The 12,439-nt window shown below is 39.0% G+C and overlaps 1 protein-coding gene across 4 annotated transcripts in view; it reads left to right on the top strand.

Annotated features, from left to right (window-relative positions):
* LOC136046199 (multidrug resistance-associated protein 1) overlaps nucleotides 1-12,439 on the top strand; it is a 59,226-nt gene that overhangs the window by 34,472 nt on the left and 12,315 nt on the right. For 2 of the 4 annotated variants that reach the window (XM_065732632.1, XM_065732628.1), the window contains 12 exons: nucleotides 1,522-1,606; nucleotides 2,085-2,223; nucleotides 3,106-3,313; nucleotides 3,851-4,161; nucleotides 4,981-5,180; nucleotides 5,656-5,782; nucleotides 5,922-6,023; nucleotides 6,515-6,661; nucleotides 7,614-7,772; nucleotides 9,216-9,382; nucleotides 10,137-10,331; nucleotides 10,636-12,418. In XM_065732632.1, coding sequence (XP_065588704.1) covers nucleotides 1,522-1,606; nucleotides 2,085-2,223; nucleotides 3,106-3,313; nucleotides 3,851-4,161; nucleotides 4,981-5,180; nucleotides 5,656-5,782; nucleotides 5,922-6,023; nucleotides 6,515-6,661; nucleotides 7,614-7,772; nucleotides 9,216-9,382; nucleotides 10,137-10,331; nucleotides 10,636-10,744 — 1,949 coding nt within the window. In that variant the 3' untranslated portion in view covers nucleotides 10,745-12,418. The remainder of the gene's footprint in view (nucleotides 1-1,521; nucleotides 1,607-2,084; nucleotides 2,224-3,105; nucleotides 3,314-3,850; nucleotides 4,162-4,980; nucleotides 5,181-5,655; nucleotides 5,783-5,921; nucleotides 6,024-6,514; nucleotides 6,662-7,613; nucleotides 7,773-9,215; nucleotides 9,383-10,136; nucleotides 10,332-10,635; nucleotides 12,419-12,439) is intronic. The other 2 variants (XM_065732631.1, XM_065732629.1) reach the window with 2 other exon arrangements.

The following is a 12,439-nucleotide window of genomic DNA, read 5'->3' as shown; positions in this document are numbered from 1 at the left end:
TAAATTTGAAAGGTGCATCTCCCAGTCTGGATTTAGGAGTATAGAGAGTATAATCTGAGAGGGAAAGCTTAGTATTGAGACACGGGGATACCTTTTGTTCTCATGTATTTAGTACTTATATTCTGGATTTACTGTGGCAATCTGCAGTACATTTCTCTCTCAAAAGGTAAATGCAGCCTATGTATGAAATCTTTGTAGCCTGTAACAAGACATCAAATGTAAGAGCCATTGAGGAAGGGTGGTTTACTTGTGGTTTTCTTACATTCACGTGGCTTTAAAGTGTTAAAGTGATGTTCTAAAGTGATATGCTGTTTTTCATATGGGACCCATATAAAAGTAAACATATCAACTGCTTAAAACAATCAACATCTCAAATTTCTTTTAATAATGAGAACTAAATAACTGAAGCTTTTGCCATTGTTTCTTGTCTTTTTTTTTTATCCCTGCTTTTGGGACTACACTGAAAAGTCTCAATTTGGGTTTTTATAGTTTTGCAGAACAGTTTTAAGTTCAAGCAGCCCATCCTTAGTGTATTATGAACTGATTTAGGCTTATGTATTTTGCTTTCTTATAAAAATGTGAAGATTTCAGATTCTAAATCTACACTGATTATCCTGTGTATCTTTTAATAGATGCAGATGAGCTCTTTTGTCTTCATAGACATTTTAAAATGCAAAATTATTTTGTTCCAAATTCTGAATTAACTTTTATACATGGAAATAGAGCTTCACATAATTATCAGAAATTTTTTAGAGGTCAAAATCGTTTGTATTAGGAAAATGATGGTAATTTGAACCCAAAAGTTTTATTCACGAGTTACACTGAATTAAGTTGTTAAGAGAAATCATAATAATTCAGGCTTATAGGCTTTGTGAAGTGTTTTAGGCAACTTGTTAACAAGTAGGATGTTGTGAAGTAACAGAACTTGGCATTGTTTTTTTCACTGACGTTTGCGCAAACATCTCTTTGCCTAAATGAATGATTCCTATGTTTGCTTAAAAACATGAGCATTTTGTATGTTGCTTTCTGCTTCATTTTGCAGAGAGGCTTAAAATTTAATGTCATGTCATCTGTTTTTTTAGTTTTAGCTCATCTACTATAATGTCTGCTCATTGTGTTCTAAAATAAAAATAATTTATGACTTAACTGTAGTAAGGATGCAGTTTGAAAAGCAGAAGATGGTTTGAGTGTTGGCTTCCTTTCCCCAGAATGAGTCATAGTGCAGCTTGATGTTTTGTGTTTTAGTGTCAAGTATGTTCTCATAATTATATTATTATTAATAATCTATAATTGTAAGAAAATAAAAAAATAAATATTCTGTGTTGTCAACTAATCCTTTTGGGTTGGAGCTAAGCTGATATGCTCATCTGTTCAATTATCTGTTAGTGTATGCAAGTACTCCTGTGTGCTGCCGTTCATTTGCACACCAAGACTGCACCTAGCATTTATTACTGAAATTCAACCACTATATCTCATTGCTATTACTTTCATACTTTTTTTCTTTACTTTTTTCTGCTTCAGATGCAAATAGTCCATCTGGAAAGGAAGGGAAGCCTGTAGAAAATGGAGTCCTTGTGAATGAAGCCCCTGGAAAGCTGATGCGTCGGTTTGTTGTCCTTTTTCTTTTTTTCTTCTTTTCCTCCTCAATTTCCTGTCCTTTTAGTCAGCTGTGAACAAACAGTTACTTGGTGTTTATAGTACTTGTTGGAGGAAAGTGTATCCTGCCAGGTCCAGAAGCCTGAAGGAAGTGAGTCTGTTGCTGCTCCATGGCTTCACTACTCTAGAGGTACTGTATTTTTGGAAGCAAGTCTACTCAGCGGAATTTATTTGACTACTAGCCAGTTAGCTTGTATATGAAGATGGATACTAGAGAACTGAACGCTATCAGGGAGGATCAGATGTGAACAGTGCGGAGGGGAAAGGACCAGTGATGGTCTCTTGTCAAGTGATGGCTTATTAGAAGGTTGATTATTACCAGAGTAATTCAAGTCACTTGTAGCCACAGACCCTTGAAATCTATCTATGAAGTAAACACCTAGCCTATATCTTCTAAATAATTTAAAAAAAAATGTATATTTAAACAGGCAGCTCAGTAACTCCTCAACGTACAGCAGAGAAACTGGGAAGTCACAGCACCAGAGCAGCACAGCAGAGCTACAGAAGCCTCTTGCAGAGAAGAATTCCTGGAAACTCACAGAGGCTGACACAGCAAAGACTGGGAGGGTAAGGTCTCTGTTTCTGCTTCCTGTGCTCAGTTTCAGTTTCAGAAAAATCCACATGACTGGGGAAAGAAATATCTTCTAAAGACTATGTAGCTGGAGTGAGAAAGGGCTGAGTGAATTGCCACTTGTTCTGTAGAACTTCACTGAAGTATTACTGCATCCTCTGTTCCAAAGATGAGCCCCATGTATGGTCACAGAAGGGCTGATAAGGCCAAAGAGAGAAAAAACTTGTTTTTGTGTTGTTGTTTTTTTTATTTTTTGAAAGAGGATTTTTGTTTATTTTTTGAAAGATTAACAAATTAACTCACCTGATAACATCTGTCCTTCAGCATTGAATTTTAAGCCAGGTTTCCACTGCAGACACAAGTATCTAATCCCAGTATGCTCAGGTCTTTCTGAGAAACCTGAGAGTGAGGTTCCTGGGGAAATGGCAGTTACACCTCCTAGTGATGTTGCTTCTGACCTCAATTTTATAATAGATCATACAATATGAAACTTGTGGAGCACAAGTTTAATTAAAGGCTGTATAATCTTGTAAAAAGAGACAAAAACTGGAACTCCACAGTGCTGTTTTACTTCAGGCAGTGCTCTCCCTTCCCTTCTCTTGGAAGGTAAGGGAAAGATGACGTTTGCCTGCCTTCAAGAGGTGTTGGGTTTGGCACAGCTCTCTAGGGCATCTTACAGCTTGTGCTTCTGTGCAATGGCTTTATATGATTGAATAGTCATGTTTTTGTGGCTTGATGCAGGAATGTTAACTTTAAATAGAAATTGAAGGAACAGGAACCATTAGCTTTGAAACTTAATCAGCAAAACGAAAGCGTGTTTGTGTGTGTGTATATGTATATATATATGTATGTATAATTTATTTCCTCTCCCTCTTCAGGTAAAGGCAACAGTATACTGGGAATACATGAAAGCTATTGGACTCTATATCTCTTTCCTGAGCATTTTCCTCTTTATGTGTAACCATATAGCCTCCCTGGCTTCCAACTATTGGCTAAGTTTATGGACAGATGATCCTGTTGTCAATGGAACACAGCAGTACACAAATATCAGACTGGGAGTATATGGAGCGCTGGGAATTTCTCAAGGTTTGCCTGATTTTACCTTTTTTAAGAGTAGTTTATTCAGAATGTTTCTAGTGCTCTTGTTGACCTTGTATTCTTAGGAACGCAGCAGCAGTTTGCTAAGGACCAAGTGGGTTGGGTTTTTTTTTGGTCATAACAAAAAATGAAGGCACCATGGAGAGGCCAGCTCAGTGGGTTTCTTGTGTACTTTTTGTAGTCAAAATTTTTTTTAACATAAAGTGTAACACCTGAAGTAGGGTATGCTGCAGCCCACTTCAGAGTTGTCATGAAAATCCTAATAAGAATTATGTGCCACCTTAAAATCAAGTGCCCTTTACTCAGTGAAAGTACTCAAATGTTACAGTTTTTGTAACAGAAAAACAAATTCTTCCATGGGAGTAATGTGCTTTTTTCATTGAAAAAGATTTTGAGTAATCACCAAGTCTAACTGTAACGAACTTTAAATCTCAGGATTGTTGAACTAGAGTTGCGATGACAAAATGGAGGAGAATGTTTTGTGTGAGTGTTGAGTGCCATTAAAAGCCAAGTCTTCTTTTGCAGGTATTGCTGTGTTTGGCTACTCAATGGCTGTGTCAATAGGAGGAATATTTGCTTCACGACACCTGCACCTTGACCTGCTGCACAATGTCCTCAGGTCTCCAATGAGTTTCTTTGAACGTACACCCAGTGGAAATCTAGTGAACCGTTTCTCTAAGGAGATAGATACCATTGACTCTACCATTCCACCAATCATCAAGATGTTCATGGGCTCAACATTTAATGTGATTGGGGCTTGTATCATCATTTTGCTGGCCACACCTATAGCTGCTGTCATTATTCCACCTCTGGGACTTGTCTACTTGCTTGTGCAGGTAGGAGGTGTTGGTCAGTGTCAGCTGGACCAGAAATTACATGTCCTCTATGTAAGACAGTGGACTAGGGTGGATCTTAATGTTTAACTTGTGTCATTCTTAGCCAATGGTGCTTTGCACGTTTTATGGATTAGCTGACTTCAGCAGAAGTCATTTTATACCTGAAAAGTTAATCCTCTGTTACCTAAGCAGCCTTTAAAAAATGCCATCAGATCTTGTGGCTAAGTGTACGTAGCTTGTTGCATAGAGTCCGTATGTGGAAAATGTATGGGCTTTTCTAAACTTTCTTCCAAATAAAAGAGTAGCGTTAGAGTTTTATGTATGCATTTCTGCTGGTGTGCCTGTTTTGTTAGAACACTGTTTACGTATCAAGAGAAACTGTGACAGCCTTTCACTCCTGTCTTGTGTAGGCAAGATACGCTTGCTTCAGTTTGCTTTACTATTGGATATTTGATAGAGCTAATATGCATCTATGAAAAGGAGCTGATTTCTGGCTTTGGTTGTTGAGTTTAGTAGCAGAGCTTTATAGATGCACTAAGTCTTCAAGGCAATGATGCATGACTTAGAGACTCAGAAATTTGTAAAGTTGAAGCAAGTTTGCAGAGAAGAGTGAGTGGTAGTTGCTATTAGATGAGATAGTTTGATTGACATTTGTTTAAAGATGTATGTACCTATCTAGCCTTAGTTTTGGAGCAGGCATGAATTTCTCTGAATTGAATGTCACTGACAACCCAGAGAGCTGAGAGTTCTCTTGTGATTCCCTCTGTCTTGTCAAGTGCAATCTGGCTGTAACTGAAATTTTCATATTCTGATTTGCAGAGATTTTATGTGGCCACTTCTCGCCAGCTCAAACGCCTTGAATCTGTTAGTCGTTCTCCTGTGTATTCTCACTTCAATGAGACTCTTCTGGGAGTCAGTGTAATTCGAGCCTTTGAGGAGCAGAAACGTTTTATAAAGCAGAATGACATGAAAGTGGATGAAAATCAGAAAGCTTACTATCCCAGCATTGTTGCAAACAGGTAAAGGCAGGGTTGAAGTATTGAAAAATGGTTATAAAGGGAGAGGGTATGGTTCTTTTGCCTTGTCAATCACCTGTCAGTGTATTTGACCCAGGTAGGGGAAGCTTTTGTGAATATACCTGTTTTCTTAAAGTTGTTTGGAAATAAGGTTAATTCTGAGTTCCCCCTGTTTATAGTTTCTGCCTTACATCTGTGCAGTATTTTTAAAAGTCGCGCTTCATCGGTTCCAGTGTAACTACATCTGCTTTCTGAACTAAAACAACAATGTCTCTGAAAGATTTATTTCATTCTGTATGCCTTTTGCATGTTGCTGGAGCAGAACATCAGGTGCCATACAGTTCCTGTGTCACTGGCAGTACTTGGATGCCATGTTACTAATCTTTTTAAAAACAAGATGTGACAGAAAGTAGTGCACTGCATTCATGATTTCTGTGGATGTTACTGGAAAGATGTGTTATGTCTTTCTGCATTGCAGGTGGTTGGCAGTACGTCTGGAGTATGTGGGGAACTGTATTGTTCTCTTTGCAGCGTTGTTTGCAGTGATTGCACGCAACAAGCTCAGTCCAGGACTGGTTGGTCTTTCAGTATCCTACTCACTGCAGGTAATTATACCTTAATTAAAATAAACAAGTGTGACTGCATCAGAAAGCAGGATCTTGCTTACTTCGGAGAGAATATGAAGCGCGTAGAATTGTTGAAAGTAGTTTAGTGTAAGCTGTTCTTAAACTTATTTTCTTGCAGATTACAGCATACTTAAACTGGCTGGTTCGTATGACATCTGATCTGGAAACCAACATTGTTGCTGTAGAAAGAGTCAAAGAATATGCTGAAATGGAGAAGGAGGTACAATCAGTTGTTCACTGCAGTTAGCATTTGATGTTTGCAGTTGTATCATTTGACATGATTACACGCAGCCTATCTGGGTAGCTTGAACAAGACTGTTAGGGAGCTACAGTTATCTTAATGCTTTATTCTTTTTCATCTAGAACATCTTCTGCTGTTACTGGAATGTTTCAGTTGTACTCATTAGACAGGCTTGTGTATGTTACACGAACACCATACAGATGCTGTCCAAGCAACACTGTCCAAATACGTGCTGCCTCTGTGATTGTGCTATTTATAAGAGGAAACTTTTTCTAGCAAAGCCCTTGGCTACATATACCATTTCATCTGCCTTCAGACAGCTTTTTCTTTCTTTTTTCACCTCATCATCATCACAGTTCCGTTTTCACGCTACACAGTAACGAGGTCTTTTCTTAACTGCTTTTAAGTCCTCCGAGCCTGTGCCTAGTTGAAGGAGTAAGTGATCAGATATTCTTGTGTGGTTGTTTCAGGCTGAATGGAGTATTGAAGAAACTGCCCCAGCGAGCACCTGGCCTGAGGAGGGGAAGGTCGAGTTTCGAGGCTTTTGTTTACGTTACCGGGAAGACTTGGATTTGGTTCTGAAAAATATAAACATCACCATAAATGGGGGTGAAAAGGTAATGACTTGAATTAATAGCAGACAGTCACTGTCTTATAAATATGCGTACATAAACTGAAGAAGGGTGTCCTTTCTGTAGTGGTAGTCTTAGGATCTTTAGAACAAGAAGAGTTTCTTTTAGGATCTTTCTTAATGTAACTAGCACCTGCAGTGAGCACTTACCAGGTCATCTGGTTTTGGCCAAGCTCTAATGGAGATAGATTTGTGTGCATATCTACTGAGTGCTGTCACATATGACCATGTACACTTCAGTTCTGAGTGGATTCTTTGGTGTCTAATGATAGTGTGCTCTTGTATGAGAGCATACAATATACTCGAGAGACACATCTACTATTAGGCCTCTTTGGTTGTGGTATCCAACTATTTTTACATTTTTATTTTTATTTTTTTCCTGAGTGTATGCTTTCTACATACAAGTAGAGGTACATTACTATCTCAGGACTGGATAGAAATGCAGATGCCAAGAGATACATCAACCAGAATAGCAGTTTTATAAAAACATTTTTGAATAGAAAAGATAAAAGAATCACTGTAGACTTCAGTCTAACTGGGAAGCAAAATACTTAGTATGAAACAGAGTGCTTTTGCTATAAATTTGCTATAAATTTGAAGAAGAGAAACTAAAGGCCAGGTCAGAAATATAACTGTGATGTATAAAGAGAAAAATAGAATAACGAGGACATCTTTTGTCTTTACCTGATTCCATCTGCCTTTCCATAAAATAGAAAAATTCTGTGGATGGATTGCAGTCTTTGAGATCACCTTTTATTTTCACAGCCTCTGTTTGTTTTTTTCTTCCTGTTGGGTTAGCTTCTGCTAGTCGCGCTATTTTAGGGTGTTGATAGTCCAAGAAATATAACAGCCTTCCGATGAAATCTGTTTTGGGTAACATCTTGGAAATGCTTTAACTCTGCCCTATTATAAGATCTTCCTGTATTTCTTTTCACCAGATAGGAATAGTTGGAAGAACAGGAGCTGGAAAATCCTCCCTTACTTTAGGCTTGTTTCGGATCAATGAAGCAGCTGAGGGAGAGATTATTATTGATGGAATTAATATTGCAAAGATAGGGCTCCATGACTTGCGGTTCAAGATAACCATAATTCCTCAGGTAGGTATGAAATTCTGACCTCACCAGAGCTCATACTGTAACAGTGTGCTTTCTTCAGTGTACTGGAGGGAATATATTTATTCCTTTTCTGATCTGTAGCTGTGAAATTGAGTCATTTTACTGTGTTCCTTCGTGTGCTTGAAAACATTTTACCCAGATTGTCTTTGGTTGCTTGCGTTGGGTAACCGTTAGGAGCTTGGTTATGACTTGAGTTGTGGTGTGGAAGCAAAACCATGATCTTTGGACACATAGGCATTGTCAGCATCCTATGCTGATGTTTTAAACACTATTGACAGCTTAGCCTGAGTAGTAAGTCGGATCCCAGCTGAACAGCTGCTCACGTGTCCCATGGGAACCTACAGACTGTTGTTCTTTTTACCAGTAGGGGAGAAATAATGCCTTAAGTTGTTGCACTTGTAGAGGGCATTCTGGAGTTTTTTTAGACATCAGTGTTCACTGATGCTAGTTCTCTACTTTTTAGAAATAGAATTTAAAGTTATTGTGTAGTCTACTTATGAAAGCATAGGAATTTTATATTATCCTGTATTAGAAATTATCCTGTATTAGAAATAGTGTAGCCAGCAGGAGCAGGGAGGTGATCATCCCCCTGTACTTAGCTCTGGTACGGCCGCACCTTGAGTACTGTGTTCAGTTTTGGGCCCCTGACTACAAGAAGGACATTGAGGCCCTGGAGCGTGTTCAGAGAAGGGCAACAAAACTGGTGAGGGGTCTGGAGCACAAGTCTTATGAGGAGCGGCTGAGGGAGCTGGGATTGTTTAGTCTGGAGAAGAGAAGGCTCAGAGGAGACCTTATTGCACTCTACCACTTCCTGAAGGGCGGTTGTGGTGAGGAGGGGGTGGGCCTCTTCTCCCTGATAAATAATGACAGGACGAGGGGGAATGGCCACAAGTTGCGCTGGGGAAGTTTTAGATTAGACCTGAGGAAACATTTTTTTTCTGAAAGAGTGGTCAGGCACTGGAATGGCCTGCCTAGGGAGGTAGTTGAGGCACCATCCCTAGCGCTGTTCAAGAAGCGTTTAGTTGAGGTGCTAAGGGATTTGATTTAGTAGTTCAGTGGGTAGGGATGGTGATAGGAGGATGGTTGGACTAGGTGATCTTGTAGGTCCTTTCCAACCTTATGAACCTATGAATTTGTGTTGCTGTTTAAGGTTTTATGTGTGCTTCCTGGGCTTTTGTACAAGGAAAGCATTCTGGCCTTGAAGCATCGTGAGGTATGCAGTACTTTTCACTTGCAGGGGTCTGCATATAACCATCCCAGTCTAGCTGATTGCCTGAAAAAGTGAAGTCTCACTCCTTAGTTGAGTAGATTGGCTTCCTTGCAACTGCAGCTGCACATGTTGTTTTCCTTTCATTATTTAAGAAAAATTTTTGGAGCACTTGCTGTGTTTTGTGTGGATTGTCAATTGTGTTTTTCTGTGAGTAGGATCCAATACTGTTTTCTGGTTCTCTGCGTATGAATCTTGATCCTTTTGACCAACACTCTGATGAAGACATTTGGAGGTCTTTGGAATTGGCTCACCTGAAAAATTTTGTATCGTCCCTTCCTGATAAACTTAATCATGAATGTGCTGAAGGTGGAGAAAACCTCAGGTAAGCTTTAAAAAATGGTACTTGCCTTAAAAGTTAAGAGTGTGTGTGGGTCTCTAGCCTGCAGCCAGGCTTCCTGCTTACAGAAAGCTTAGAGCTCAATTTGAACAAAACGTACTTGAAACCTAGCAATAGCAGTGTTGTTTGTATGTGGGTGGTGGTGGTGGTTGTTTGTAGTTGTTCATTTTAATCTTTTATGAGAGTTTAGGAAGGAGTTCTTAATGCATGACCAGGCAGACAGACAGTTACGTTTTATTTAACATGCTTTAAACTCTCAAATTTGGGAATTAAATTTAAGGAATACTCAGAATGTGGTGACATTTGAATTCCCAGCTCCTGTGGTCTTGGAAAGGATTTTGGTAGCAGCAGCCTGCTATTTATAGTAGGTGCTGTGAACTAATGATAGCTTGTGCTCAAGTGGTGCAGCTTTTCTATGGGAGTTGTTAGCTTGTTTTTAGCACTGTAACAGAGTTATGTTTTGAGTCTGTAGAAACCATTTGAAGTCCAGTTTTTAACATTGCACTGATTCAGTGATCTAGACCATTTGTAATGTACTCTTTTATTATGTTGGCTGTATTTTGTCACAGGCAGGATGTCGTGGTTCAGATGCTGTTACATACTTTATAGTGAGGTAGTAAGACTGATTTTGCCAGCTTCCAAGCACTTATACTTGAGTTCTTATGGGAATTGCTGGGCTTTGAAAAAAGTGCTGAACTTACTGTGACTTTCTTCCTCCTCCGTCCTCTCATCTTTGTAGTGTAGGACAGCGCCAGCTGGTGTGCCTGGCACGAGCTCTGCTCAGGAAGTCCAAAATCCTGGTTCTAGATGAAGCCACAGCTGCTGTTGATCTTGAGACAGATAACCTCATACAGTCAACAATAAAATCTCAATTTGAAGAATGTACTGTTTTAACTATAGCACATCGTCTGAATACAATCATGGATTATACAAGGTAAAGTTCTTCTTTTTGCTCTTCTGCCTTCGGTGTGTATGACTTATAGTGTGCTCTACTTTTATCTGGCACAGTGATGCTCATCTATGTTGAGAAGTGCATTTTTAGCTCTCCGTAGACCTACTGAAGTTGTGGTTTAGATGGGTTGTGTATATTGTGGCTTACACTGGCTGTGCCTGGCCCGTGAAGCTCTGCTGTTTCACTGACTTTGACTGTCTTAATTTCTGTCTACGTATACTATGTATTCACTAACATTCTGGATTGACCTTCTTGTGACCTTTCTTTTTAATTTCTTGTTTTACAGAGTTTTAGTCCTGGACAGAGGTGAAGTGGTGGAGTGTGATAGCCCAGACAACCTACTTCAGGCAAAAGGCCTTTTCTATAGCATGGCCAAAGACTCAGGATTGGCATAGGATTTGAATGTGAATGGGGAAGGAGGGGGTGATGCATTCAAACAAATGTAATCTCCCCTGAGCCGGTGTGAATTTGGTTACAGACCTAATGAAGTCAGCTACAGCACAGCAATGGAAGTAACACGAAAATGCAATTTTTTTTCTTCTCCTGTGCATTGATTTTTAGTCAGCTTTAGGAGAAGCATATAAACTCTGCAAAACACTTCATGGTCTTTTAGTTCTTGCCTGACATCTGCCACTATATGCTCAAATGTAAGGTGGAGTGATTCATCAGAGAAATTCTTAAAAGCTTTTTCTTTTCATCTGCTCTCACGTCCTGAAACCCATTTTTGTTTTAAGTATTTTTGCAAATGCTAGTTATTTACTTGTTTGCGATTCCTCGTTTGATGAGCCATCTATTGTGATATGCACTTGGAACATTTTGTGGCATATAGTCCTACGTCCAAAGATTTTGTTCTTGTGAAATAATGCTTGTGCCAGATTTCCTCATTATGGCATTTACTGTACATGGTTAATGCTTCTATGCATTCTCCTAAAGATTTTATATGTGTTTACATTGTATAGCAGCAAGTTCACTATGTCAGTAGTGCTGATGTGAAAAAAGCACAGACAACTTCATAACAGTATTTAAGCATGTTTGGAACGATGATCGCTCCAAAACCCAGTTCTTGTTTCAGTTGGTCTGTTGCAGTATGCAGTAGGTGATTTTACACCTGGTTCAGTCAGGAATTCTGACTTGGGTGGAGAATTCTGGTTATGCCTCTGAGGGCTAGGCTGAGAAGTGAGGACTAACCTGAGCAGAGGTTGCAGGCTCCGTATGTAATGCTGACAGTGATAGCCCTAGCTTTGGCAGTTCTGTGCTTTAATAGTTCTGCTACATCCAGAACCACTAGCCTTACATTGAGGAAACGCCCTTCATGCTGCTCCTGTTGACTCTTAAATCTGGGAGACTATTCTGTGATAATAGTTCTAATCAACAACAACCAGCCAAAAACAAACAAAAAACCCCAAAAACCAACACCAAAAAAACCCAAAAAGCAAAGAACTGTTTTTCTGTTGTTCAAGTTGTGTGTCAGAGCATCAGTTGCTCTAACAATTCAGTTAGCAGTGGAGTCTGGTTTCTGAAGTCTTTGTTTAATATTCAGTTTTCTGTGGAAAGAAAAATTTTATTTCTCGTATTTTAATTTGTCTTATTTTAAAGGAAAGTGCTGGAAAAAGGCAAACTAAGCCAGATGGATCCAAATATTCAGTACTCTGAGAATGTGGACTTCTATGTCTGATGTTTTGACCTTAATACTAGGCAATTGTCTTCTTTAGAGTAAAGCTATTTATTTTTTTGTAAATTATTATGACTCTGAAATTGAATAGACTGAACTTTTCTTTGGTATTTTTTGTAATTACTATATGAATATTTACAAAGAACTTGCAGTAAAAAAAAATGTTTGAAAGATAATGTGATGTGTCATTCCTTGCTTTGTTTTTGACAAAGGCTTAACTGCAGTGGTTTGTGGGTTTTTTTTTTTTTTTGTTTTGCCTTGAAAACAGGAATTATTGGTACTGCTGAGACTGACCAGGCTTTTTAGAACTGATGCTTGGAGGTTGTTAGGGTAGCTAAGAAACTGAGTGATGCAGTTTGCTGTGCAGGCAGGTAATAAAGATAGATGAGTAAAGGAGGTGCTGTAGAGATAGATGAGT

Source organism: Cyrtonyx montezumae, unplaced genomic scaffold, assembly GCF_038088225.1.
Source record: "Cyrtonyx montezumae isolate F1298 unplaced genomic scaffold, pur_monq_1.0 scaffold_16, whole genome shotgun sequence".
Classification (NCBI taxonomy): Eukaryota; Metazoa; Chordata; class Aves; order Galliformes; family Odontophoridae; genus Cyrtonyx; species Cyrtonyx montezumae.
The sequence above is the reverse complement of the archived record's forward strand: the minus strand, read 5'-3'. Positions and strand labels throughout refer to the sequence as shown.